We start from the raw sequence: 27,581 nt of genomic DNA on the forward strand, positions 1-27,581 counted from the left end.
TACTTCAAAGCATATTTATTTCTTTCCTGTTAACTCAATTTTTCTTAAAATCCTTCTAGATTCCATTTCTTCTACACACTCTTTCCTCATTCCCTTACTTTTGTAAAGTCTAAGATGGAATTCATGAAAAGCAACTGCTATATACACAACAAAACTCTAAAAAACATCTCACCCTATAGAAATAAGGTATTTTCTTTGTTAATTGTAGCTCTGTTGTGTCTTTTGCAAGACTGTCTTGTTCACTGTGCTTGGGATTCTTGGACCAGTTTGAATTATTTAAACATTCATCCAACCCGGAGATACTTGTTTTCAAACAGGAGAATATTAATCCTCACTAGAATATACATTAGGTTTGTTCCCAAAATCAAGACTCCCAGATTATCTTTTGGCACTTAGTTGCTGGATGTATCTCTTAGAGATTACCACAATACTTTCAACCAATTTTTTCTTATATAAAGGTACCTTATTTTGCTTCTCTTACTACTACTGAATTTTGAAAAAAAAAAATTTTAATACAGTAGGTTTGCTCTATTTGTGATTCTAGCAAACATACCAGTAATCAAGGGGTTTTAAGAAAAAAAAAGGCTCCTTTTTTTCTTTAATCTTGTGGACAAGGTTAACAAAGTGCCCGTTTTTCTAAAATTAATGTTCTTTCTTAGCTGGGTTAGTTGGGAATAGGTCTCATCAAGAAGTAACAGAAATACATTCACAAGCATGTATTATAGCTTCCAAAGGTTTTTGTCTTCAGAAATCAGCTTTGACAAAGTAAGGTGCCTACAGCCATTTTGTGGAGCAACAGTGACATTTAGTGGCGACTGAAGCTATTGCTGAATCCTGTTGACCCTTTGTTGTCTTACTGACCCCAGGAGCATTCAGCATTCATTGTCACCCTTTCTGTGATTCACAGTCAATTTCCTCTTCCTTCTATCCCTATATAGTATATTGGAATGTACTATTTGTAAAGGAGTAAAAAGCTATTGTCTATAATAGGTTACCACAGGCATTTTAACAACATAAATTTTTGTTTTGAGGGTCTTCCTTGAAAGTCAACTCTTGTGCATATCATGATAAAATACCTAATAATAATTAAATAAATTCCAACTTGTTTGAGAATCAGACCAAAGCAGTGCATTGTACTAATCAAATTGCAAGTATTAGATAGAACCACTATTTCCCTTAATTTTTCACTCAGTTATCTCAACATTCCAGTATTATGCTTAGATTGTTGATTTATGGTTTTGCTTTGAACCCTGAGCAAGACGTACTTGATCCTTCAAAGTCCCTGTTTCCTACTTCACTTCGTAGGAAGTCCCTTTTCCCAGATATCTGTACCCCTATTGATACAATTTTAAATTATGTTTGTAGAACTCTGCAAACTAAATTGAGAGAGGAGCAGAGCTAAAGCTCTCTTAGCTGGCATGCTGTAACACCACAAGCAGCTCCCTTCCTGACCATAGGAGCCACAGGCTCAGGAACATAAGGCATCACTTATTCTGCAGCACAATCCAAGCCATGGTCTGTCTGTCAGCACAGAGTGAACAACCAGGTCTGATAGCCAGTACAATAGTTCAAAGTTATTCTGTTTTATAATAGACATAGATTCCCTCTGATGTAGGTTTTAGGAACACTCCTGCAGAGCACCAAGAGAAGAAATGGTCAACACTGAACACATGCAGCCTAATGATTCAATACCAGAACACCAACATACATTCTTGAACCTACATACTATTCCTCACATTTCTTCTGGAAGTTACAGCCTGTCCAAATTCAGTGTCCACCTAAAGTTTCACTCCCTCATATATACTTGTGTGTACATTGCTATGTATTGTTAGATGCCAACTAGACTTCCCTACATATATAGAAGCAGCTTCAGTGAAGGGTTAATAGACTGCTGCATGTGAAATTAAGCCTATGAGTTCCTTTGGGATTACAAGCATTAAATAAATATGAGTGACTGTTCTGTTTTGTTTCACTCTGATTTCAGGGATTCCATATATTTTAACAAAGGAGATCAGGTGTTTGATAATGCTCATATGAACATAAAAATGACATTTAGAGCTTTTGGCCCTGTTTTTCAACAGAACTATTTAGCTTAGCCCGTTGACAGGATCCACATATGTACTGATGTGCAAACTTCTGAGGGTCCATCCTGTGTGCCGTACTGGGTCTCTAATACTCATAGAGAAGATGCTTGTTGACAGACCAAAGGAGAAAATCAGACATTCAGCTAATGTCATTCTGAGTACCGCAGCAGCTTTTTTACTCATTTTGTCTGTATTATACACTGCCATTCAATGGAAGGAGTAAATTAATACCTACATAATTGGAAGCAGTGAAAGAGTAGAGATGAGAGCCTTTGGAGAGAGTTGGATGGATAAACCAGGCAGTTTTGCTATTAGACTGATTATGGGCAAACAACATGACTATCTCTTCCTGAGTCCACTCATTTCATTGAGCACTTAAATCCTTGTTTTCCCACTTAAGGCAGTATTTGCAACTAGTGTCCCTGTTTGGAGAAAGCTTCATATTACCTGTATGCCCGAGCCCACAGGCAGCTGTGAAAGCACAGCACTGCAGTTTTTCCAGCCATGTACTAAAGTTATCCTTCAAGACTACTGAATTTAAAGGGCTATTTCAGGGATGTAGTGTCTGTCTTGACCAAACTTCTTCCCTATAAAGAGCTTTGAAAATGTTTTATGGATTTAACCATAGCCAGGAGTTTCTTTCAGGTAGTGCTGTAATTTCTCTTTGAAGAACTTAAAATTGTGTTTTAATATAGTAATTCTCCCTCTAGTCATTTATTTTCTTCTGTCAGCCTTGTTCCCGACTCGTAAACAACAGTACTAGTTGGTATGCCACTGAAGTGCAGTGTAGAGACACCCGATTCAGCCAGATCAACGTAGCTTATTTATCAGCAGCAGGAAGCTCAGCAACGTATTTACGCTGATGCTTGGTTATGTTAGTCCACACTGAGCTTTACGTTGCCAACAAAATAGTTGCAGGATCAGAATTACTGTATTCACAACCAGCTCTGCTAACTCCTAAGCTGCTTTTCAACAGGATTGCAGACAGTCACATCTCCAGTAAGAAACTGATTTTGAACTATGAGGAAGCTGGAATAAGAGCGCTTGCTAGAAATGTTTCCAATCCTGAGAATGACAGCCACACACTGCTTCTCAAAATATGGTTTTCCTCTCCCCCGTATATCATGTAATCATTTTGCAATGTTTGTAAATTCTTAAACAAATGTTCTGCAATAACAACGAAGTCCTGCAGAAGTCTACAGAAGACAGTCTACACACATGTTGGTCAGTTTTGCAAGGCTCCAAGTCTTCTCCTAATCAGAGGGAATTTCTTCCTCAGTGTTTGACAAATTGCCTCTTTCTAAACTATTCACATTTATTTAGGTTCTGCCACAGATACACAGTTTAAGCTTATCACAAAACATATGTAAATAAGTCAGTTATTCAAATGTTCTGGCATCCACCAGGATATCTAAGTATAACAAAGAGGCTGTGATAGGTAGTTACATAAAACCCTGTCCACTTGCTTTTCAAATATGACTGAAAGCTGAAAGCTTTCTTTTCAAATTGTTACCTGGGTCTTCTCTTTTCTGTTCCTTCAATCCATTTTCCTTGCAAATAACCACATTTGAACAACCCAAATTGAATTAGGTATGGCTTCCACAGTATTGCTTATTTGCAGTAAGAGCCATAAATTAATTTAGAATAATTTTCTGTAATTCACATAAGAACCAGTGTAGCTATGTATTTTTTGCCTAAATCTATGTTCCAGGACTAAAGTGGCAGTTCTTCATGCATTTTCTCAGTTACCTGTCAAACTTCTCTCTTTTCTACTGATAAATGGTGAGGAGGTTACTTAATAATCTGGTTTCCTACAATATCAATTATACACTTTGCCAGGGCAGTGTGACCTGTTCTCTATACAAGAACAGATTCCTAGCCAGACCACTCTGCTTCCTTACATTGCAGCAACTTGAGTTTTCAGTTCTGTGTCGCAACAAACCCAGAAGGCACTCTGGAAGCACATGTTCATCCATTTTTCCCTTAAACTTATTTGATTTGGCAAGTTTTAACAAGGCCTTCCAGTTCACATTTTGCAGCTATGCCTTTTCGCTCTTTGCATCTTATCCAAAAAAGCTAAGCAAAGAGAACAGGTCTCTGTCATCGTTGCTTTAGATACAGAAAAGATTTGCCTGAGACTCCAAGTTACATACAAGCCATCCCTGTACATCTTTTGCCAGAACACTATTCTTGGCTACCACGGTGGCAATAGTACCAAAAGTCTGTCCCCAGATGCAGGACCATTCATCACTGAAAAGTCTGTCAACTTCTTGTTTCACCTGATGCACATGTTTAAAAGGATCTTCTTCAGAAAGAATTTATAAGATACCAACTGAGCCTTTATATATGTTTGTTATCATAAGGAAATCCAAGCAAGTATTATTAGCAGTTATCTCTTTGGCTATCAGTAATTCCCTCCCAAGTTCTAGCAGCACACATTTCAAACCTATTTCCAAGTAAGTGCCTATTTCATATATATTATCTCTTCCTGCAACTAATTGCATAGCTCAGTTTGGTAACTACTTCTTCCCCAGCACACATGGTTTTTCTCAAGCTTTCTTAACCATTTCTGTGATTTCCACTCACCTAGCAAATCTGTTACACATAATAGCTAGTCTCACAGCTAAACTTCCTGTGATTTACTAAGAATGTAAACGAAGCAATCAGATTAACATATTTTGCTTTGATATCCTTCTAAATTGGGTATTCCCTTAGGAAATGTTGACATATCTATCAGCAAGCCTTATGTTTGTAAATGTCCTTCTGGGTTTTGAGCAATTTTTTTTTTTTTTTTTTTTTCAGAATAGTAGTAAATAATTGAACTGTTTTCCTTAACTTTTTGCATTGCTGCTGATTTCCTCTGTTTTACAAACTGAATGATCATTGTTGCAAATATGTTTGGCAAATGTCATGGCCTATTTTAGAATTCCCCCGTTCAATCACACATACTAGAAACAGAACTATACTCAGGCCCTAGGGCAGTCAATTTTTCCTTTTCTTGACAGTGGCAGCATTTTTTCCTCATGAGGTGCTACAAAAATTGTTAAAACTCTGTAGCAAATTCCACAGTTTCTCAGTATGTCTTTGTCTTTCTTCTACTGACTTTCACTTGCAAAGCCAAGTCTACCCAAGTATTAATAAATCAATTTATTGCCAATTTATTTTAGGAGTCCTCATTTGTATCAAACATACCAAAAGCTCAACTCTGTCTGCATATTGTGCCCATTTCCTTTCTATCCAGGTCTCCACTATTTCTTTGTAAGGTTAAAGTGGTGGCTGACTTGAAACAGCATGTCAAGGGCTGTACAGTCTCTTTTTTTCTGAATGTAGATTTTGAGTATCATCAGAATTATACTAGTCAAATTCAATGCAGCAGAATCCCATTTCTGTCCATCTCCTGAGCCAATGATTGTGATGCTGATGGTAAACTGCTAAACTGACCATCCAAATAGTTTTGCAACATTTTGCATTGATTTGTATGAGCAAAAATAATCCAGAGTACCTCCAAAGTAGGCAATTGTTGGAAATTACCCATAGTTTCTTACTGATGCGGTTCCAGTTCTGACTGACTTCTGCTGATCTGTGAATTTTTCATCTTTTTCTTATTTCTTAGCTCCTTAAGTTGTTGTTTTAACTAAGTCCAGTGCTTCGTTTTGTGATGAAAAATCAGGTTGCTTATCCAAGATCACAAATCTGCAAGTGAGAAAAGAACTGAATCAGGTCTCTACATCCAGGCTTACTGGCATAACCACTGGCCTGAATTACTTGAAATACAAGGCAAGCATCACAAACCAAAGTTGATCAGATGTTTATCTTCAGAAATACATGCTTAATAACTTTTATTTTTAGAAATACATGCTTAAAAATGTAAAAATATTTCACAGAAACATTAATGTAACCATAATTGTGAAGGAAAAGTTATTAAAATGTTTCTTTCATCAAGTTCAAAATAACTTGTAAAACTGATAAAATTCTGAAAGCAAAACAGTAAAATTGAAAGACTACTTCTATCTCTTTCAAGCCAAATATTTCCATGCAGCATTTCAAAATAAGGGAAAATCTCAGAAGGTATTTTGTCACTTTTATTTTATTGTTGCTGTAGTCTGAATAATCACTTCTATCCCAAGCCTCCTGTTTTGCACAACTTAGTCCTGTGTATGCACTACCTTCAGCTTCCACACAAATCCATTTCTATGCTTATGTTGTGCCTTAGGTGGCTATAATCTAGGAAGGAAATACAGTAGAATATCATTATAATTTTCATTTTAGAGTCTTGCTGATAACTCAGAGCAATTGCAATCCTCATTATTATGGCAGACTCACTCTACCTCTTTTATTGCTCATAACTGATTAACTGTGATATGGGGCTGTACTCATTTTCCCCGCCATTGAAAAGGAGGCTGACTGGCTCACAGACAATGAGAAATCTTTGGAAAGGAAGACTTCTAGCTGTGTACCTGATCCCAATAAATTTCTTTTAAACTGTACACCAGCTCCTTTCTGTACATCTGTGTCAGTAATAAAGTGAATGGTATGAGGCATAATTCACTACAGGTCATGTCGGTTCTGAGATACTTTTCAACTCAGGTCTGAATATTTCATCAGAGAGTATACATCCACATATTTATGGCACCACAAGATATAAACTAGTGAAGAATCAGGTGTGCTATCGAGGCATAACTGAATGATAGCTCAAAACTCAGGACTGCCTTATTTATACCTTCCTGGTACTATAAGAGAACAGATTTTTTTCAACTAATGATTAAATTTTGTCTTTCTTCTGCAAATACTTATTTTGCTTCCCAGCAAAAGCACAGTATTTTATTGCTAATACTGTTAAACGCGTCCATCTTTTCCTCTTGGACATTGCATGCATTTCACAACAATAATGAGGTCACTCACCACAATACCCACCTTTTGGTTCTCAGTACAGACATTTGATAAAAATAGCAGGAGATTGGGATAATGAAGAGCAAGAAGATAAAAGTTTACCTGAGAGCTATGAAATACTTTCAGAGAACATCCTTCAACCATGGAAGGAAAACATTCCCATGTTTGGGAAACATACAGAAGCATGTGCCTTTCAGTGTGTCCCAAAGATGGAGGGAAGAAGGAAAAGGAGGGAGGGAAGGAGGAAGAGGAGGGATGGAACAGATAAAGGAATGGAGGGAGGTAGAAAGGGAGGAAGGAATGGAGGAAGAAGGGAATTGAAGGAAGGATGGAAGGAAAGAGGACAGAAAGAATGAAGAAAGGAAGAAAGGAGGAAAGGAAAGGAAGGGCAGAGAAGGCAAAGGAAGGAAGAAGTGAAAGAAAGAGGGAAGGAAGGGAGAGGATAGAAGGATGGAGCAAACTTTGGGGTGTAGCTGTTTGTGCTGTTCCTGTATGTCTGAGAATCTGAAGACCTGTGATTAACTGAATACTAATTTTATTCTTTCATAAATAAATAAATAAATAAAAATCCTATATTTCCTGAGACAATATGGACTAAACATGATTTGACAGATCCCTTTAGTTCACCACTGAAAACAGTAGGCATGTATTTGCTATGAAAAGGTATCAGAAAGGAGGAGGAAGAGGTTTTAGAGGAGAGGTTTCTAATACTCGCTTTCATCAGAGCTAAAAGCATTTGATAGGATTTGGCTTTTTTCCCCCATTATCCATACAGTCAGAATTTCATTTAATTTAAATAGCCTTTTGCAGAACATAAAAAGCTTCCACCTAAATTTTGTCTTTCACTTGGCCTCTGAAGAAACCAGCCTCACAAGCACAAAGGTAGCTGCTGCTGCAGCCTTGGAGCCAGCAGGTGGTTTGGGTTTCTAAGAAGATCTCAGAGCTGCATCCAGCTGAAGAGCCTGCCTTTTCTCAAGAGGCGAGATGGAGAGCAATGGACCTTGGAAGATGGAAAAACCTTGAGATACATGCACCAAATCAGATCTGAAAACAGAACGTCCTCCTCATTACACACCCAACACGGCTGCCATAAAAATAGTATTTGAAGATAAATTGAAGCACACAACTCCCTTCTGCCAGCTCGGAGGCACACAGTTCTTTGTGTAAGGTCTGTGGTTATAGGCATCCCTTAGTAATGCTGGGGAACTTTCCTGGTGCTTGGAAGCATGAGGATTTATCTAGTTTGGGGGCTGAGCAGGAAAATGAGCATTTACAGATATATAACCTACATGGAAATATCCAATGAATCCTTTTTCCTCCTTATAATGTCTTTGTTTAATACATATAATTGCTAACTAAGTGAAACAGAGTTATGCCATCTAGTTGAGCAGTTGCACAGACCTGTAAAGAAATGCTGGCATTAGATTACTTGGGCACTCCCTCCAACTACACCCTTACAAACAATGTATGTAGGTCTGTGGCATTGGTGCAGACAGGCAGAGAAGTGGTGTTTGCAATATTCCTCCAGAGTCTCGACTTCGCTCGTGTCATGGCTGGCTCAGATAGGGCTCCCTACCTAGGAAGGGAAACTTCTGAGCTGCACAACAGGCTATGAATGTAGGAAAAGTCAACAAGCGTGAGCAAAATGTCACTAAAGCTCATCTGTTTCTTCCTCTGCGCTCTGATTGCACCAAATCTCACAGGTAAATGGCTAAAATATCTTCAGCTGACTTAAGGCAGAAGACAAAGGGGTTGTGAGAAGCAAAAAGTCTTTTGTCCTTTTGTTAAACATGCCTTTACAAAACTTAAGCCAAATAGTATGAAGTCAGGTGATCTTGAATTTTAATTCTTTGTCTAAAATTAATACTAGAATAAGCAAATGAAAAAGACAATCCATAAATTCTATGTTCTGCGAGTCAATTCTGAAATCTAAAGGGGAGTTTCAATTTGGAGGGAATTAACTTACCTAATACTGTATTTGTCTCTGCTCTTTCGCTGTTCTGTGAGAAGCTGAACTTTCAAGTCCTCTTGTAATGCTGATCTCTTTGAGCACAGGGGATGCCTTGCCTGTGGAGTGGATGCAGGGTCAGAGAGGAAGGGTATAAAGTGCTAATTAATAGCTCAAAAATGTTCACTGAGGGTCTCCTTTACCCTGGAAGAAGGCAGTGCAATTTGTAATCTGCTTCTCCAAGTAAATGCTAGGCTCCAAACACATCTCCTAGAAGGAGTTTGGCCTCAAATCTCCTGATTACACTTCAGTGTTTTTGCAATGGCCAGTCCTCTAGAAAGCAAACATGGCTTGCCAGTGTGCTTGGATTTTACTCAGTTCTGTCTTTCTAAATGTGCCTTCTTAGCTCTTGAATTCAGGTTGTGTCTTGCTCCATTTTGTTCTCTGCCTCAGAAAAAATAATTTTATAGCTTTCTTGGCCAGCAAAACACTTTGGATCACTATTTATAGTTCTTAGTTGCTAGGTATGGAAACCACTGACTCAGCATTAAGTTGCATATGCTCTGAAAGTTTCTGTGGAATAGGGAAGATTATGACAAATGTTTTCTAAAATGGCAAAGCTGGGCAGCTATTGTTTAAAGAAATTTGGGTTTATTTTTACCATATTTTTGTTTAAGGCCTGGCCAGTTGTGTGATATTTCCGCACAGGTGCCATGTTGCCTGCGTGTGTAGTGACCACCAGCCTTGCTCAGCCGTATACTCATCCAATTTTGTCTTCTACACTGTGACAGACAGTAGGAGAGAAAGGTGGGATAACTTACACTATGTCCCCCATTCTCTTGGACTTGACCTGAAATATGAAAATTTGTGTCTTAGTCTCCTTTTTGAGGACAGAACATTTTTTGATTGAATGTTTAAATCTGCCCCTGTGGTTGCACAGAGCAGACACCAGGTTAGAAGATAATATGTTCCTGTCTAGCCTGGGAGTCTAGGCTTTGTATCCTGGGTGCTGGGGAGATCTTGCCTTTTGCAGTCAGTTTGTGCAGTCGGCAAATGAGGGAGAGGATGTTCCCAGAGCCTTCAGGTTAATTATAGCCAAAGAGATTGTTTAGCAAAATTTGTTATTGTTGTGTAAAATGTTATGTTTCTAGGAGTTAAAGATGTATGGCTTTCATTTTCACCATTTAGCTTACAAAGAAATTCCTTTAGCTTTTGGGGGTGTTACAGACATTACTCTATTTTCTTGTCACCAATATTTAGAGTTCAGAATTCCCTTGTCAGATTCCCCTTCACTGATATTTCCTCAAATGCAGAGAGGCAAACTATGTTTGAAGATACAAGAAGCTGGTGACACTGTTGTCCTCCAGATTAGAAAAAGGAGATTAAATGGTACAGTGCTGGAGGTTAGAAGACAATGCTTATTAGCACAGCAATAAAGAAGGATTTCTCACCCCTGTATTTAAAATTTTACGGGGCATGCCAGAAAAAGAAAAGATGAGGTAAAGCACTTCTGAACAGTATGCAACACTGATTCTGGAGTTACTGTTTCTTCTTGTGTTTGTTGAGCCCCTGAAAAGAGAGGCTATTATGAATAAAGTAATTTTATTAATATTTTTGCAGTGTTCACTTACATTTAACAGTAAATAGTGGTGATAGTAGTGATGAAGTAACAGCAAGTAATGATGAAGCAGTAGTAATGAAATATTATTGTGTTCTATATTCACAGAGAAAGAAAGGTACCAAAATCTATCCCAGAGCAATGAAATTTTATCAGGGTTTATTTAAGGCATTTTAAACTGAAAAGTGAGACAGACAAATGCACTGGACTTGGTCATGAAATTTTTTTTGTTTGCTTTAGTTGTAGATTCTTTAAATTTAGCACAAAGAGGAGAAAAACATTAAAGCAGAGAAGTCATCACCATTTTAAATGGAAATCCATTCTCTGTGTAACAAATGAAATGGAATATACTGCTGATAGGGTAGGAGGCAAAAATGCTATTTACAGAGAAAATCTGGACATGTTTTTTTCTTTGGTGTGAGTGGAGATGTTAGGGTAAGAGTCAGTACCCTGGCTTGAAAGACTGTAGTTTGGCTTTTCCTGTGAAGCTATTTACATATTGCTTGTGAATCCAAAATCAAATGGAAGTGGTACGCAGCCCTGGGCTAACAGTCTTCTAGATCCTGCCTTCTGTCTCTGTCCAGTTGTCTCCTGCACTCCGTACGATTGTTGTTTCTTTTCCCTTCAAAATTCATAGACTGGAGTTAATGAAGTATTTTAGTACTGAAACAACATACTTCACTGTTTATACTCAGTGCTTTCCCTATTTATGTAACCTAGAATTGTCTTTTCTCCCAGTGTTAAACATGGATTTGCTTGCAATTGTTTTGTGGGCTGTTGCAACAGATGGATTGGAGAAACCATGAATATAATTTGTTTGGATATGACACAGGATACGTCATGTCTAGATCAACAGTATTTTGGAAAAGCATGAACCTCTCTTCTGAAAAACAGCTTTCAGCATGGCTCTGGGTCCCAAGCAGAAAGCAGGGAAGTGCATCATTGCTTTTATTGCTCAGGGACCCCATTTAATTTCTGTACTAGATGAAAAGATCTCAGGTTTTAGCTTTACACCTTTTTAATTCAGTCCTGAGGGCTGTCCACTGTGTTTGCAGTAGGGCATGGTTATGCAGTTACAAAAATCTCTGTACATACAATCAAGTGAGACATACTAAAGCTGAATCCTAAGTTTCACTTTAGTGTATTTGTTATTTAATCATTTAACCTTACAAGTGCAAACTCTTATAATTTTTACATCACAGCTACACACATACATATGTGTGTATACTTATGCCCACATAGATATCTGTTTCTATATTCTTTGATTATGAAAAGTAAAGAATATTTTTCTCTAGGGATGCAGTTCCCTTCATCTGAAAGCAGATGTCCAAACTAGTGCACCATTCCTGTGAACTATATGTCCATAACACTATACCCCATCACCACTGTCTTACCTGCAGTGCTGGAGACTTAGTTTTCTGACACTGAAGTGCAAACACTCCATGACATTGAATGAATAGCTGCTGTGTGGTACGGCTTTGCCACAGAAGGTATGTGGCCCTGTAAAAATCAGCAAATATGCTCTGGAGATAACACATATGAGCATTAGGTTTTTATATATCTTTTTTTTCTTGGAGAAGAGTTCTTACAAGTAGCAGAATTTGTGCCCATCCTGAATCTGTTAATACCAAACAGAAATTTACATCGGTGAATTTTTTTGAGACACACATACACTGTCATTAGGCCCAAAGTTTTTCCTAATGAAATGAAGAAAGAAACCTTAGAGTCTCTATATGAACTTTTGTGGTTCAGCTGAAGTGATGTCACAGGTCTCACTCTGCCAGTAGGAGAGTCATTGGTTTTGCCAGCAAACCAGGAGAACAGTGTACTAAGCTAAGCATAGCCAGGAAATGAAGATTGGTCTCAACCAGATACAAAATAATCTTTAGGCCATTAAAAGGTAGATAGTCCAATTCAGAACTATCTTCTTCTTCTTTTAAAATTGGTTTCTAGACAGCTTAATAAGATAGGGTTCAGTACTGTTGAATACAAAAAAATATATATCCATAAAGTCCTAAAGTCAAGGACTTAAAAATTTAGGAAACACTCCAGCGCAGTTCACCCCTGTTCAGACCTGGAACATCTTTATGTGTGTGAGTCATGTGGAAAAACTAGTGTCTGATCATGTAACTGAAGTCTGTTACGTAATTCACATACTTAGGTATGCCAACTCCCAAAATTAACATTGGAACCAAGAGTACAAGGAAAAGTAGTAGCAAACATTCTAAATGTTGAGAAGCGTGGAGAATACAAGAGACCAAATGGGTGGTTAAGCTGCAGAGCAAAGGTCAATAAAGACTTTTTTTTTTTTTTTTTTTTTTTTTAAGACAAAAAGTGCCTTGACACTAGTATGGACCTCCAACCAGCCAGTAGTGATAAGGCTGCTGACATGGCAGACAGTGACTCTGCTGCTATCTAAATGTCAAGGAATAAAGCTTCTCATCCCAGAGATATCTGACTTTTAGTTTAAAGAACCGCTGAGCATTGTGTCAACAGATCCATGTAACATGCCAAAGAATCATAGAAGAGTTGGCATCAAGGTTCTCCACATCATTAGTGATTTTATAAAGGTATGAATACAGGGAATATTCTAAGGGCAGAAAGAAGACCGATGTTTTCCAATACTTTAAAAGAATAATCATCATGAAAACATTGCTCATGGACTTGTCAACCTAGTTTTGATCCTGGGTAGAATAACTGACATTAGCTGGTTAACTTTGTAAACACAGCTTAAAAGAAGATACCCTCTTTTAATGACAGTTAAAGCCTAATGGAAGGTAGACCTTGTTAAGTGAAATAGATGTTATTAAAAAGAAATAATTAGGAAATAATCTTTAGGTAACATAGATATATTGTGATAGAACAGTTACCTTGTTTCTGGGAGTGTGTTGAAAAGACCACTGCTACACTGGGTTGGTTGAAACTGCTCCATCCATTCCTCCCTTCCAATGGTTCCTTGGGAACCATTCCCTGCTAAGCAGAGAAAACATAATTTTCTTGGGACTGGAAAGTAGCAGAACAGAGATAAGTCTGTTCCCATAGTGTAGTGCAGATTGTGCACAGTGCCTTCTGTGCTCTGGTCCAAACACTGCTACAGATTTTACATTAAGATGCCGAAGGATAAAATTAACTACACTGTTGGTACCATCCCATGCTTATGCTTTGATGATCTCAGAGTAATGTAATAATTTCATTTATAGTCCACTGAATAAGTTTATTCTGTTAAAAGGTACTTTTATTACAGCCTACAAGAACTTATTAGAATCTTGCAACATGAAAAAAGCTGTAACAGAGCTAGGATGTTCTACAGTGTCCAGTCCAGTCAAGCCTGGAAAGAAATAGCACATTTCGAACCATTACATCCATTGGAACAGTCTATGGAGCGCAACAGAGTATCTGTTACTTGACTTCATTAAATTGAACTGGATGGCTTTATAAAAGCTTGAACTTTTCTCACTGTTTTATTGATACAATGAAAAACTCTGAAATAATTAAAAGGCATGCTTTGCCTTTCTGTAAGAAGTGCCAGCCTAACTGCTCTGTCATTGGCTCTTTGGTTGTCATTTCTTCTTCTCTCTAAAATACTTTCAAACACTGAAGTGACAGTAGTGAAATGAAGAGTGTGTATTTCTGATGCAAAACACAGTTTTGCACTATTCATCTAAGCTTTTTCCTAGTACATTCATATACCTTTTTTTTTTCTTTCTTTTTTTTTCTTTTGCTGGGAATTTTAGGTGAAGATGCTTTGCTGCCAGCACCTCAGAATATCTCTATTCTTTCTACCAACATGAAACACTTCTTAACTTGGAGTCCTGTGATCGTCCAGGGAGAAACTGTGAGATACTCTGTTGAGTTTCAGGGGTAACTTCTGGGTTTTTTTATTCTTCTTTGCTCTTTGAACACTGTTTACTTAGACTTAAAATCCTGCACTGTTTGGATGTCTTGAGTGCTCTTCAGTTCACAAGCAAAAGAAGTTTGATAATCCAGCACTGTTGATCACAAGGGGGGGGGGGGTATCCTTTTGCTCCAATTCTGAGACTGTTTACAGGTTAATAGATACCTGAGTAATCCAAGGTTTGTATTAAGCCCACATATGAAAACTGCCTCTGTCCAAAGAATTCAAAAGTTAGGAAGATTAGCAACATTTTATTTAGAAGAGGAAAGAGAAAACATTTGAGATTTATTCAGCATTAATCTTTTAAACATTTAAACCACATTACAGGAGGTTTCTGATAATCTTGAGCAATGGCTTGTATCACAGTATGGCTTTGGTATTCTGGTTTACCAGGGATGATCAAGTCAAGTGAGTGGGCAGGATTCGACGCATTAACACTGCGTTGGCTATCCCCACCTCCTACAATATCATGCTGCATTTGGCTCATGAACAAGCTGGCTCTGGGAGGTTTTCTCTTGATAAGATCTAAAACACACGCATACTGGTTTCATACACTCCTGGTATTCCAGCCCCAATGTATCCCAGTACTGGTTTTAGCTGGAAAGAAGCAGTAAGCAGCCTTAGCCCATGTCACAGATACATCTCCTATCAGACTGTTGCCTGTCTGCTTTCTTTTCCTTTCCTCAGGGAGTATGAACGAGAGTACGCCAATGAAAGCTGGATTTCCATCTGTGAATGTTCACTCATCACAGCCACAGTGTGTAACATCACAGAGGATATCTCAGCCACTGTGGCCTATAACCTGCGTGTAAGGGCAGATGTTGGTACTAGAAGATCAGAGTGGGGCACCCTGAAAGGTTTCTTCAATCGCATCACAAGTGAGTCCTGCTATTTGGCTTAAGCTACATCGGTCATGTTAATTTCTCAGAGTTTGGTGTTGAGGGATTGCTGACGTGCATGTTTGGGTACTGTGCACGTCACACAAAGCCCATAAACACACAGAGCACACACTACTTGTCAGGTCCTGTCATGCTGGGTTGGGATGTTATACTCTTAGACAGCCATGCTGTGTTCTTGGGCATGAGTTCCTCCTGAGGCAGGGCCAAATTTACCAGGGCTTGAATTCCAAGGGCTTCAGAGATAGGTAAGAGGACTATAGGCATTTCTTTTGGCACGTTGGCCACTCTTGCCCCTGATTTCAAAGAGTTCTGATCAATCAGGGTTGCTGTCAATGCTCCATCTAATCCATGTCATCTAGTCACTTCTGAGGGTCCAGAACCTGATCCTATGGAAGCACTTACTCTAGAAAACAACCTTTCTCTGCCTCATGCTGTCCTGGAAATCCTGCTCCCTTCCAGACATGAATCTCTTCTCCCATGTTGTCAGATACATGAAGTAACCTCAGAAGAGGAATGAAAAATGGAAACGGTAGCATTGCTGCAGTCCTAGCAATGCAGGGTATTCTATCCATTTCCTTCCAACTCCTGCAAAGCTTGAGGCCCAGGTCAACTCAAAGATCATGTTGCAGCCTAAAATTAGCATACTATTTCCATTGTTTCTCTGGAATCATTACCTCTGTTCTCTGCTATGTTGTCAACTGCCTTCAGCAATAAAAACCATGGTGGAAAACCTCTGCTGAGGTCACTATTAGAGTGCAGCTCTGAGTCTGAGATGGGCAGCAGTCATCAGTTTTAGCCAGGGAAGAAATTTTCTGTCTGAGTCCAGAGTTGACCCAATCTTAAACCTTCATCAGTCATTGGAAGTTATCTACTACTTCATGAGTGACGAGCACTTAGTCAAAGCAGCCCTTTCAGAAGTGCCGCCTAAGTTGATGAGTGTGTCTCTTGGTGTGGAAATGTTTTCTAGATAGTGCTTTAGATGAAAAATCCTTCCCTTTTCCAGGAGCTATGGTGGCATAGAGTTGAGCCATGAAAAATCTTTCCCTTTTCTAGCAGCTACAAACAAAGGCAGAGAGTTGAGCCACAGACCACACTGTCAGGCAGAGATAGGGGAAGGATATTCCTTAGCTTAACCCTCTTAATGAAAAGAAGCAGCAACTTTCTCATGGTACAGTGAAGTATTTGACAGCTTGGTCCTGTGTCTTAGAGACCTCAAAACAATCCTCTGGCTAAGCTGTAAAAGTTCGGAGGATTCAGCTTGCAATGGGCTGCAGTGTGAATATGCATATATGGACGAATGTTTAAAGGAGAAAGAAAAGTCACCTAAGTTCTTGTCCTTATGCATTTTTACTGCTCACTTTCCCTTTCCCTTGCCTCTGCTTTCACATCTCTTAGGAAACCTGGCATTAAGTCTGAGAGGAACTAAGGAATTCAAAGCACAGCCCACAGGTTCCATATGTGGTTCATAGACAGTCAGGGCATCAGCACAGCCCACAGTACTTCTAGGCTAAATAGCTCTAATGTCAAAGCCTTAGGTGTAGATACACATAAAGTATGATGACACATGCGAAACACTTTTAAAAGATCTTCCTAAAACTAACAATTTATTCAGTCTTACTTCTTCATTTATCAAAATTCAAGAGGTTAGTTGGTATCCAGTGTGCCAGCACAGAGATAAATATAAGTGCTCCTGTTTGGTTAGTAGTTGCAGTGTCCATTTGTTAATACATTAGCCCAGTATTTTTTTTTTAACCTCCAAATGATGTTATCACTCTTATTTTTTATTTTGAGACATTGTGTTAAGCTGATTCTCAGCTTTTAATTTGAATGTATAACATAGTTTTCCAGGCCTCTCATTTGTGTCACACTTATCATGAGCATACTTGGATTTTATGTTTTCATATTGCTCAGTATTGATGGCAATTCAATGGATGTAAGAGCAAATTCTATTAAGAACATCTCTTTTGTATGTGGCTATACATTGCTTTCCTTTCTTTCTTGAAAGCAAGGAGGTTGAAAACAGTTTCAGCGACAACAGAGTGGTAAAGAATGGCATAGATAAGTAGTGCAAATATGATCTCTGTACTGCCTTAATTCCCAATTCACAAATGTACAGTCAGTAGTTTCATCCATGCTTGATTGACTCTGATTGTTTCACTAGTACTCCTCACAGCAGAATCCCAGACCGAACCAAGCTTTGAATATCAGAGTAAGCAAGAACCAAATCACCTACAGATTTACCTGCATACATTTACAAAACCTTAAGTCACAGCAGGTCATCAGCCCAAGTCTATCTAAAACCCTGTAGATACTAAAGGAAAATCAGGATTCATATGAACTGCCAGAGTTATCCTGAGGCTCATGTTGCTTTTTCCTTCACCTTTGAATAAGTGCCAAAATTCCCATGAAGAAGCAGTGGTTTCACAGCTCCTGTTCTGTATGTTAGTGCTAAGCTAATGCCCAGGAGCAGAAGAACTGGCCTGATCTGGTGTCTCAACTTCTGGTTGCCCAGCTGGTTCTGCTGCTGTTGATCACACTGGAGAAAATTCAAAACCTTTCAAGTTCTGTGCAACTCAGCTATTGCCAAACTCCTATTCGCAATGCCAGTCACGGTCTTCCTCCTGCTTAAAGTCTGCTACTGTATCTAGACATACTAGGAGATAGAGCAGAGAGAAGTTTCTACCCCACTGAAACAACGAGCTGTTATTCCAGATTAATGTTACTGTGCTCATGTTGTTAGCTTCTCTTCCTCTCCTAGCTGGGAAAAGGAAGACAGTTTTTAAGGGTTGCCTCTGATGTGATAATGGTGCTCTCTCTGTGTTGGCAGCTTCCCTGACCCCACCTCTGATGAAGGTCATAGCAGATGGGTATCATTTACTAGTGGAGCTGGAAGACATGGGGCCTGCCTTTCAGTTTTGTGTTGTCTATTGGAAGAAGGGCCAGGAGAGTAGGGTGAGTTTTACCCTCGGATTTTGGGCAATAACAGAGAGCCCACATACTTAGAGTGAAAGCATACAGACATTGCCCAGGGCCTGTTTGCCAGTCCAAGCTCCTGCTGTGAGGCTCGAGGGCCTGCATGGCGTCAGTGTGTGCCTTATTCCTCTACACATACCAGTGGGTTGCTCTTACCCCCATGGAGAAGCTTGTCTGTTCTTTCCACATTTCCTTCCCTGAGAAGAGGAATCACCCCAGGGATGTCAACTATTGAAAGAAACCAGAAGTCAGGAACTGAAGGTGTTTATGCTGACTTTCTTCTCTGAATATCATTTGGTTTACTCAGACCAAGATTAAGGTGTTACACTTAGGTGCTGAGGAAGTTTTCTCACAAGTTTTTTCTAAAACAGCTTGCCTGTAACAGTGAGATGTAATTTGCTTAGCTGAGGGTATCGCTTACACCTGGATAATACTGCAGTAGTGACAATTTATGTTCCATTCAAGTCCTTCTGTTTTCACTAGACATTGATTTTTTTTTTCCTCCCAGGAACTTGGTGCTTCCATAGCACCTAAGAACATAAAAGCAGCCATATAAAGTCAGGGACCGTCAAACCCAGTATCTTCTCTCTGCCAGTGGGCAATGGACATGACCAAAGAAGATAGTAAGGAGAGAGCCTGTGTGTAATTACACTTAGATTATTGTCTGAGATTTCAGAGACACAGCTCCAGGAAATTCCTGAGCCAGAAATGATATCATTAATAGCCCCTGATGATTTTTTGTTCCATTAATTTATCTGTTCTGGTTTTCAAGCTATGTAAACTTTTAGCATGTAAAACTTGCTGTAGTCAGGAGTTCTGCAGCTTAAGTGTTGTGCAGTCTCAGTCTTGGTTTAAAGGGGAGAAAGAGAGACACAGAACAGTTATTCTCTATTCACTTTCCTCACCACTCTAACAGTTTTATATTGTGTATCTTTTTTCCAGGCCAAGGACTCCCAGACTACTTAGCTGTTCCCTGTGGAAGCCCTTCTAGCTATTTTTGCCTTTACCAAGGTGGACAGGGAGTAAACATGCACAGTTCAAGGTGCAGGAGCATTATGAGTTAGCACCATAAAACAAAACAAGTCTTCACAGTCTTTTCTTTTCTCAGAAATTGTTGACATGGGTGACTACCACACAGCTGACTATTCCATGAAACCCAAACCCCATGTTCCTGTTTCTGATGGGGGATGCTCAATTTAAGGTCCAGTCACTGACTGTAAAAATGAAGGGGAAAAATTCCCATGAGCATCATTTCACATTTATCTGTGTTGAATTTAATTTGTCATTTTATTACAAGATCCTCTTGCAGTTCTTCACAGTTGGCTGTCATCTTTATTATTCTGAAGTGGTTTTTTAGTATCATTAGCATGTATCAGTTTTCATTTTTCTTCCTGATCACCTGTAGTAACACAGTGGTGAGCACAGATCTGCATGGGCCTCCACCATGACTTCCTTCCACTCTGAGAAAGGATTAGCAATGTAATAATACAAAAGTCTTTCTTCTATCAGGAAGCAGCAGGAGCAGGTCTGCTCACTATGAGCAGGAAGTCAGGAGTCAAGGGTGATCCCAGTGCAAGCAGTGCCCTCCCCAATGAAGCACAGACCCACATGGTCTGATCACAGTGGGCAGAATAACAGGGTCCATCGCCAGCCCCAGACAAGGCAAGTGATGAACCAGGCCCAGGGCCCATACAGAGACCCCAGCCGGGACCAAAAGGAGGACCAGAGACAGGGCTGGAGTACAAGGCTGCACTGTACTTAACCAAGGGTCCATCCAGGAGACAGAGCTGGAGACAGGCACACCACCGCCTTAGCTCAGACTGGGACTGAAGGCCCTGGGCTGAGCTTAAATGGGGGTCCTGGGCCACGGACAGAAGGCTGAAGATGCAGGGGGCAGGCAGGACTGGTCAGGGCCATTGCAGCCTGGTTAGTGCACTCAGAGGTCTAATGCCTTTTTATCCCATGGCTGTTAGCTTAATAGGCTTTTGAAATAGATCTTCTTGACTACCTTTTGGAAATCCAAGTAAATGAGATCAACCTTGTCCATGAGCTTTCTGACACCTTAGAAAGAATCATATAGGTTTGTATCTGACTGCATTTTATGAATTAAATGTTAACTCTTCTTCAGTATATGGTATTAATCACCTAAACATTAATTCCAAACTTCAGAATAGTTTCTACCAACTGGACTATCACAAGCATCAGGTTTGCTGGTCAGTACATATCCAGTTCTCTGCTGGGACTCTTTTAATTTTTTTTTTTTAATAATTATCACATTTGACATGTCTGACTTGAGGTTTTTGCAAGAGGTTACACACCCCCGTTAGTGATTGACCTGATTTTGTCCTTGAAATCTTTTTAAACTAATGGCCCTCAAGATCATCTTTCTGTGGAGGAGGATATTTTGATGGTGAGAAGGACTTGCCCTGCCAGGAGAACCCTACTGGGTTGTTGGAGTTGTCTGTATGTGTGTGATGCTGGAGGCTGATGAGCTCTTCCGTGAGCACAGGCTTTGCATCTGCAACACAGCAACATTAGGATCAACTAGCTAATTGTTACCTGTCCTCTCAGGACTAGGAATTCTGGGAATAGCAACTTCATTTTGCCAGCAGTTAATTGCATTTATTGCAAAAAAATAGCTTACTGGTGGTCATATGCTGTTTGAGGGTTGCTGAAATGTGTTACAGTTGCACACACCAAATTCACTTGCTCCTCACTAGCCCAGTCCATCCTCTCTCTGTGCTCTAGTGTCATTTTGGTACCCCAGCAAAGACTCAGATCAGTGAAGACCTTAGTCATCAAGCCCTTACACCAGGTGAGGAGGTGTTGTGGCCCAACATCATCATTATGGTTCTTTGGCTCACAGCTCCTTCTTTCCATCCCTTCCTACCCTTCCAGATGTGTGTGGTCTCATTCTGCACTCCACTGTGCTTCCTCATTTGCTGCCTTTCTCCCTCTCTCCTCTTATTCACACAGTCCTCTCTGACACCTCCTGCTGCTCCTTCCTTTTCTCCCAGTAAAGTCTGGGATAGCATCACATTAGGACTCCTATTCCCAGTTAGCTCCTTGCCCTATGTTCTAATGCTCTCTCTCCTGGGCCTGTGGCAGATACAGCAGAAGGTGGTGAAAGAGGTCAGCTCTGTGGTTCACCTGGACACCATGGAGGCAGGAGCTGATTATTGTGTAAAAGCTCAGACATATGTTGAGGCGATCAACAGAAGCAGCAGCTTCAGCCAGACACAGTGCGTGAGAGCACAAGGTAATAGTCGGCCTTCCTTCCTATTCCCCTGGTGTAGTCATGCCCGAGAACGATACCCCAGCAGTTCTACCTTTTATTTCCACTCAATAACTCCAGTCTTGTTTGCAAATGTGCTGCCCATTTGTTCCTTGGGGGAGGTAAAAAAGGAAGACTCAGGAGTGCAGCCCCCTACGCTGGCACTGGTATCCTACCTGGAGTGTGCCGACAAAGAATCACCAAGGTGGGTGGGAAGAGCAGCCACAGAGGATGCAGGCTATCTGCATTGAGTGGTTTGTCCTCAGTCTCTCTGAGAAGTTTTGCTGCTTCTGTTATTTCTAGGTGGCACATCCATGTGGCTGGTTACTGCCCTCGTCTCCTCTGCTGGCTTAGCTGTGGCTGCTTTGGCCCTGCCTTTCCTTACCTGGAAAACATGTAAAATCTTTCAGTATTCCTGCTGCCCTGTTGCTGTCCTGCCAGACACACTGGTAAGTTTTTTTACTGTGCTTTATCAGTTTTTAGGGTGCTGGGTAGTCACAGGGTCATGGGGCAGGCAGAAAAAGCAGACACATGCATAGGAAGCCTTGCTCATTCCCGTGTGATGGGCTGAGCTGCAGGGGTCAAGCAGCCCACATGCATTAGCTGCACAGCTGTCACTGCCTTCGGCCTAGAGCCCTGAACAGGGAAGATGCTGCTGGTGCTTGTGGGGAAGCAGCTTGGGAGGCATGGACTGAGCCTGCCTGACCAGCTGCTGCCTGAAAAAACCAGCTGTGTCATTGGCAACAGTGCTCCATGTGTTGTGGTTCCAGCACTGAGCTTCTCAACTCCTTGGTGAGGAGAAATCAATCATCAAAAGCAGCCTCTTTTCTCGCTTACTCAGGAGGAGTGTGTTTCAGTCAGTAGCTTAAATGTGCTGTCCAGTTCAAGTGAGAATGCAGGCAGCAGCTTTTGTGGCTGTGGGTTCCTGAGCCCTGGGTCTCTGGGCAGTTGTGCCAGGAAGGATGAGAAGAACGGTTTGTGGGGAAAAGTAGAAGACAGACAGACAAACTCATCAGCCTGAGGGTGTTTGAGTGAGTGCGTTTGTTTTACAGAAAGTATCAGAAGCCCCCACCCAGCTGATACTGTGTGGCAGTGAAGAAGCTGAGCAATGTGATCTGATGGTATGCGTGATGCCCTCAGAAGAAGTTCTCCGACTGTGGATTCAAGAAACACTTTAGAGCACCCCAGAAAAAAACAGCCTGTGGAAACCGATCTTGTAAGCAGAGCTGGCAGATTGTGCCCCAGCCACTCTCCTCAGAGTGTCAATAAGTAACGTTGTTTTCTTTGTGTCCTAAAAGCTGCTACAAACCAAAGCTGGTGTGTATGATGAGCACGTGGCTGGTGCTCCTCCACTTTGTAACATCTTCATCCATCTACATAAAAAGCCAGTAAAGGTCACAGGTGACAACTGCCAGTTTCTATACTTTCCCTTCATACCCATACCCGTGACCAGACAAGGCCAGATGAGGATGGGGCTTTGAGCAACCTCGTCTAGTGGAAGGTGTCCCTGTCCATGGCAGGGCGCTTGGAACAAGATGATCTTTAAAGTCCCTTCCAACCCAAACCATTATATGATTCTATGAGTTAACTCATGTTCCCTTTACCTCTGTCAATCACATCGAAGGTCCCAAGGCAGAGCCCACCCATCAGCCACCAGAATTTCACCAGAGCAATAAAGGTAGAGCCCAGTCCCTTAGTTCCAAACCATTTCAGCCTCAGTATTTTTAAGAGAAATTGAGCAGCTAGTAAGAGCTTCTTACGTGGCTAAAACAGCTAGAATGAGCAGGAAAAAACCCTGCTTTTAGGGCTGCAGGCCCTGACCTGAGGTTACACTCATTGAAAAGGATGTTGACAGTGACTGGACACAATAATTTGCTGCATGTAACCGATAACAACGTATGGTACCAACAAAACTTACAGACAGTGCCATGAGGGATGGCTGGGTTTCACCAGTGCTTAGGGGGGAGTGATGTGAAAAACAGCCAGACTTCAAAGATGCTTGGAGGGAGCACTGAGAACCTTTTGGGGAGCAGAGCTTTGCAAGACCAGCAGCATCGCTAATGCTATATAGGACCAAGATCACCTAGGCAAGTGTCAAAAATACAAAAGCTGGATATGCATGAAGGAAAACTAGGATCTTTAGGGAAAAGATAATCAGAGGTGAATTGTTTAAATGAGAGGGAATTGGAGTGGAGAAAGACAGGATCAAGAAATGGGAAAAGAAATGGGAAAGGGGACAAAAAGATGTGCAAATCATGTGGTCAGGATCGTCCAGGGTGCCTGCAGAGCATCCCTGTGGTTCAACACCACACCTGAAGTAGGATGTTGATTATGTCACACAAGGAAAACCTGATTCTGTGGTCAGGAGGGCCAAGGTGAGAGGCAACTGGAGTGCTTATCATGGCTAGTGGGGGAATATCAGGATGGTTGGATCAAGCATCCCAGCATTACTGTGTTAGTGGCCATTCCAGGCCTGATGACTTCATTATCTTCCAGATATCTTGTCATCATCTTAAGGAAGGAAATTGCATAAGGCAAAGATAAATTCCTGCTAAATAGAAATAAATTATAGTTGTTCTGTGGATATTGCAATTATGGCTGTCACTTCGAAGAAAAGTAATCTATTACCTGCGGAGCAGAGACTTGTGTTAGCAGGGCATGAAAAGACTTCGAGCTGAAAAGCTTTTTTTTAAAGCTATCAGTGGATCTAATGAAATGTAAGACATCTCTTTCTTAAAGACTGTGCCTTTTTAAATTTCATTCTTGCAATCTTGCATCAGGCCATCAGGTGGCAACAAAGCACCGTGAGAAAAGTAGAAGTGACTCAGGACTATTCGTACCTCTGTGTTCACGCCCCAGTCGCTGGCTAGCACCTCACTTTCGTGTTGCAGCCCAGTTGCTTGTTTTATTCCTGTCTCGCTAGCTTCTGTCTGGACAGTATTAGGATATGGTGTTTTGGTGTTAAATAGTAAGATTGGTACTGCTGAATCGGTAGCAAATTACACAGTGAGAAAATCTGTGCAAGTCTGAGCACTGAAGGCTCAGGGCTGATTTTCATGGTTGTTGATAGTTAATTAAGAAATGCCTAGTTGCAAACACCCATACGATGATGGGCCCTGACAAGGAGAAGATTTGGGAGCAAAGAGGAGAAGGGCATGCGTATGGGCTGATATGACAAGTGCTGAAAGGCCCAGCAGGTCTTGCGTGTAGCTGCCCATTACAGAGGCCTTGGTGGTAAAGCTGGTTTAGAGAGCTCCTATGCCTCTCCTTTATCCTTATTTTATTTCCCATTGATTTGGATGAGTTCAGTGTCTTGGTTTCTAGTGTGCCCCACAGGGGTGTCCCCATACAGGACTTGTCCATTCCATGGCTATAGGTCTGAAAAGCCTTAGCAGTTCCTCCTATCTCTCCCCCCGCCACCCCAGCCCCCGTCCCCAACACTGTTGCATTACAGCAGGACCAGCAATTTTTTAGGGATACAGAGGAAAGCAGGGGGGGGAAGCTTGTTAATTTGAATGTGAAGGGCTTTAAAAATTATTATTTTCCAGCTGCATATTAAGCATCTGTTTCTTTCCCACTTGCAGTAACAGAATTTATGCCCTTCCTCATTGCCAATAAAATGGTTAAACAGGACAGTACAAAACTGCCCAGACAATGTTAAACAAAAGAAACATCTGAAAAAAATTCTTATGATAGGGAGATGGAAGGGAACTATTTAAGTGGCTGCTGCCATCTTAGCAAGACCACATTCAATTTGCATCAGGATATTCCAGTTTGTATCTGTGGAGAATTGAAGCCAAATTTGAGATGCTGTTTGAAAGTCCCTGGAAAGCTTCTCGCTTTGAAGTATGTGCTGCATTTTGTTAAGCCTGAAAATCATGGTATAGAATAAGAGCAATTCCTTTGTCATCCATGTACATAGTAGGACGGTGCCATTGACAAAGGCAGCTGCCATCAGTCACTCTCTTTAGCTCATTCCCATGCATTGCAAGAGTTAATTGTGCCTTAGCAGTCATGGCAACGGCTGCCTTTGATAACTGATTTTGCTCCCACGACCATGATACTACATCTCAAAGGACCAGACAAGTAACTGCAGCAAAGAGCAATATGTACTGATGAACTTTGCTCTGTTTCTTTCCATTGATGTGGTAGTAAGTGGCTCCATTTCTTTCAAAATATACTTCTTTTTTACTTTCCTCAAAAAATGTTGCATGAAAACAAAGCAGAAACCTGTATCACCTTTTTAGTGAATTTTGTTTCTATGCTGCATGTAACCTGTGGGATGTGATTCCAAAAATCCAACTTTTTCCTGAAGACTTTGTAAGAACAGAAGAACAGAAGAAATGCTGATAAGACTGGTTTTCAAAGAAAAAATGATTCAGTCTATTAAATGCATACCAGCATAAAGACCATTGATTACATGAACACTTAAAAAGAGTTACATGGTATTACTGGGTTGACAAGAAAGCAAGGAATTCAATTATCTGTTCCATGACACTAACTGGCTGGAATATAGCCTAATTTTTCCTGTGAAGTATAGCTCCTTAGAAGTAAGTATATTACTGCTGGCAATTTTTAAGGGCTGATATTAATATACAGTCCAGCATTTCACTGTCCAATCAAACTGAGATCTTAATTTGATAAATTACCATTTTAAGTATTTTCTGCATTATTACATTATGTCTTGTCTCTTTAAAAAGTTACCTTTTTTTCTTGCAAAATCAAAAAATAACCAAAGTCACTACTTTGACTACAAATCAATTCAACTTCTTGTGAAGGTGGTACTGTGTCCTGCAAATGAAGTGCTACAAAGATGATAAACATCTAAACCACTGCAGACAAAGAAGTTTGTTTAAAGAGTTTATGTAGAGACGATTCTGTTGCTATTAAAGTACAAAACTGCAGAAACAGAAAATTACTCAGTTCAGATCTCTTGTGGTCTTCTCAATAAATGGAACTATAAAAAAATTCAGAAATTACTAAATCAAGGTATAAAAGGAATTAAAAGATGGCAAGGTTAAGTGAAATTGCCCAAATAAATACTACACATGGAGACCTAATTTGGTTTCATTCAGCATATGGGCTATAATTTAGCTATTACTACAGAAATGGCTGCTTCTGAGGAGTTTAATGTTCGTGATTTGCTTGGGATCAAACTCAGACCTTCGTTAACAGCTGAGGACACACTCTCGTGGTGCAGGCCAGCAGGCAGTGATCCTACCCTGCAGACATCCTGTTCACCCCAACAGCCTGCAGTCCCAGAGCGAGGTTTGACAGGAGCTTGCACTTGCTTTACAGATCTTCAGCACTGGAATAAAATAGAGAAAAGAGGAATCTTCCAGCCTGAACTTTCCTGGTGCGGCTGTGTTTAATGAAGTTAACAGCTAACTTTGCCCACACCAGGGTCTGCTGTGCCACCCCAGAGTCTGTCATTCCTCACCACGGACTCAGGAGGAGAGTGGTGGCTCTGCAAGGTGAGGTGAGCTGGCTCCAAGGTGGGAAGTGTTGCCATCTCCCAACAAAGCACACTTTCCCCAGTCCCCACACAAGAAGGTCCAGGGGCAATGACCGGTGTCAGGCCCAATCACTGGACAAGTCTGCAGTGATGAGACTGGTTGGTCAGGACTGGGACATCCAACATGGCCAGGCACAGACAGAGCTAGAGCGTGGCTCTGGCAATGACCAATGACCAGGCCTTGACTCAAAGGCAGTTCCCAACAGAGAGGAGGTCCTGGTAAGAATTTTCACAGTCCTCTCGCACAGCAGTCTGATCCCAGGTGATATGGCTGCACCATATCTGAGCTGGTCTTGGACACAGGCCCTCCAGCCACTGACTCCAGGGGGTTTATCAACCTCTCCTACAAGCAAGCTGAAGGACCTATGTCTTCATTGTCCCTTGGGACATTAACAGCATTTGAATTTTTTAAATTAGTTTTACATTATCCTTTTTTTTTTTTATCAGACAACTGAATCAAGAGCATGAGACCTATTTAAAGATAC

General features: G+C 40.6%; 1 protein-coding gene across 1 annotated transcript; it reads left to right on the forward strand.

Annotated features, from left to right (window-relative positions):
* The first annotated feature begins 8,478 nt into the window (after nt 1-8,478).
* On the forward strand, nt 8,479-23,029 carry IL20RB (interleukin 20 receptor subunit beta). The gene is made up of 7 exons (XM_030002549.1): nt 8,479-8,677; nt 14,275-14,401; nt 15,123-15,313; nt 18,162-18,286; nt 21,416-21,566; nt 21,885-22,030; nt 22,634-23,029. The coding sequence occupies exons 1-7, from the start codon at nt 8,620-8,622 to the stop codon at nt 22,757-22,759; spliced, it is 924 nt and encodes a 307-aa protein (XP_029858409.1). The 5' UTR covers nt 8,479-8,619; the 3' UTR covers nt 22,760-23,029.
* The last annotated feature ends 4,552 nt before the right edge of the window (nt 23,030-27,581 follow it).

This window comes from Aquila chrysaetos, chromosome 25 (assembly GCF_900496995.4).
Source record: "Aquila chrysaetos chrysaetos chromosome 25, bAquChr1.4, whole genome shotgun sequence".
NCBI classification, from domain to species: Eukaryota; Metazoa; Chordata; class Aves; order Accipitriformes; family Accipitridae; genus Aquila; species Aquila chrysaetos.

What these genes read in the sequence shown, in the direction of transcription:
- IL20RB (XM_030002549.1), top strand. Translation starts at nt 8,620, where the DNA reads ATGTCACTAAAGCTCATCTGTTTCTTCCTCTGCGCTCTGATTGCACCA. An exon ending in TACTCTGTTGAGTTTCAGGG is followed by an intron (nt 14,402 to 15,122) that starts GTAACTTCTGGG and finishes TCCTTTCCTCAG; the next exon opens with GGAGTATGAACGAGAGTACG. An exon ending in TTTCTTCAATCGCATCACAA is followed by an intron (nt 15,314 to 18,161) that starts GTGAGTCCTGCT and finishes CTGTGTTGGCAG; the next exon opens with CTTCCCTGACCCCACCTCTG.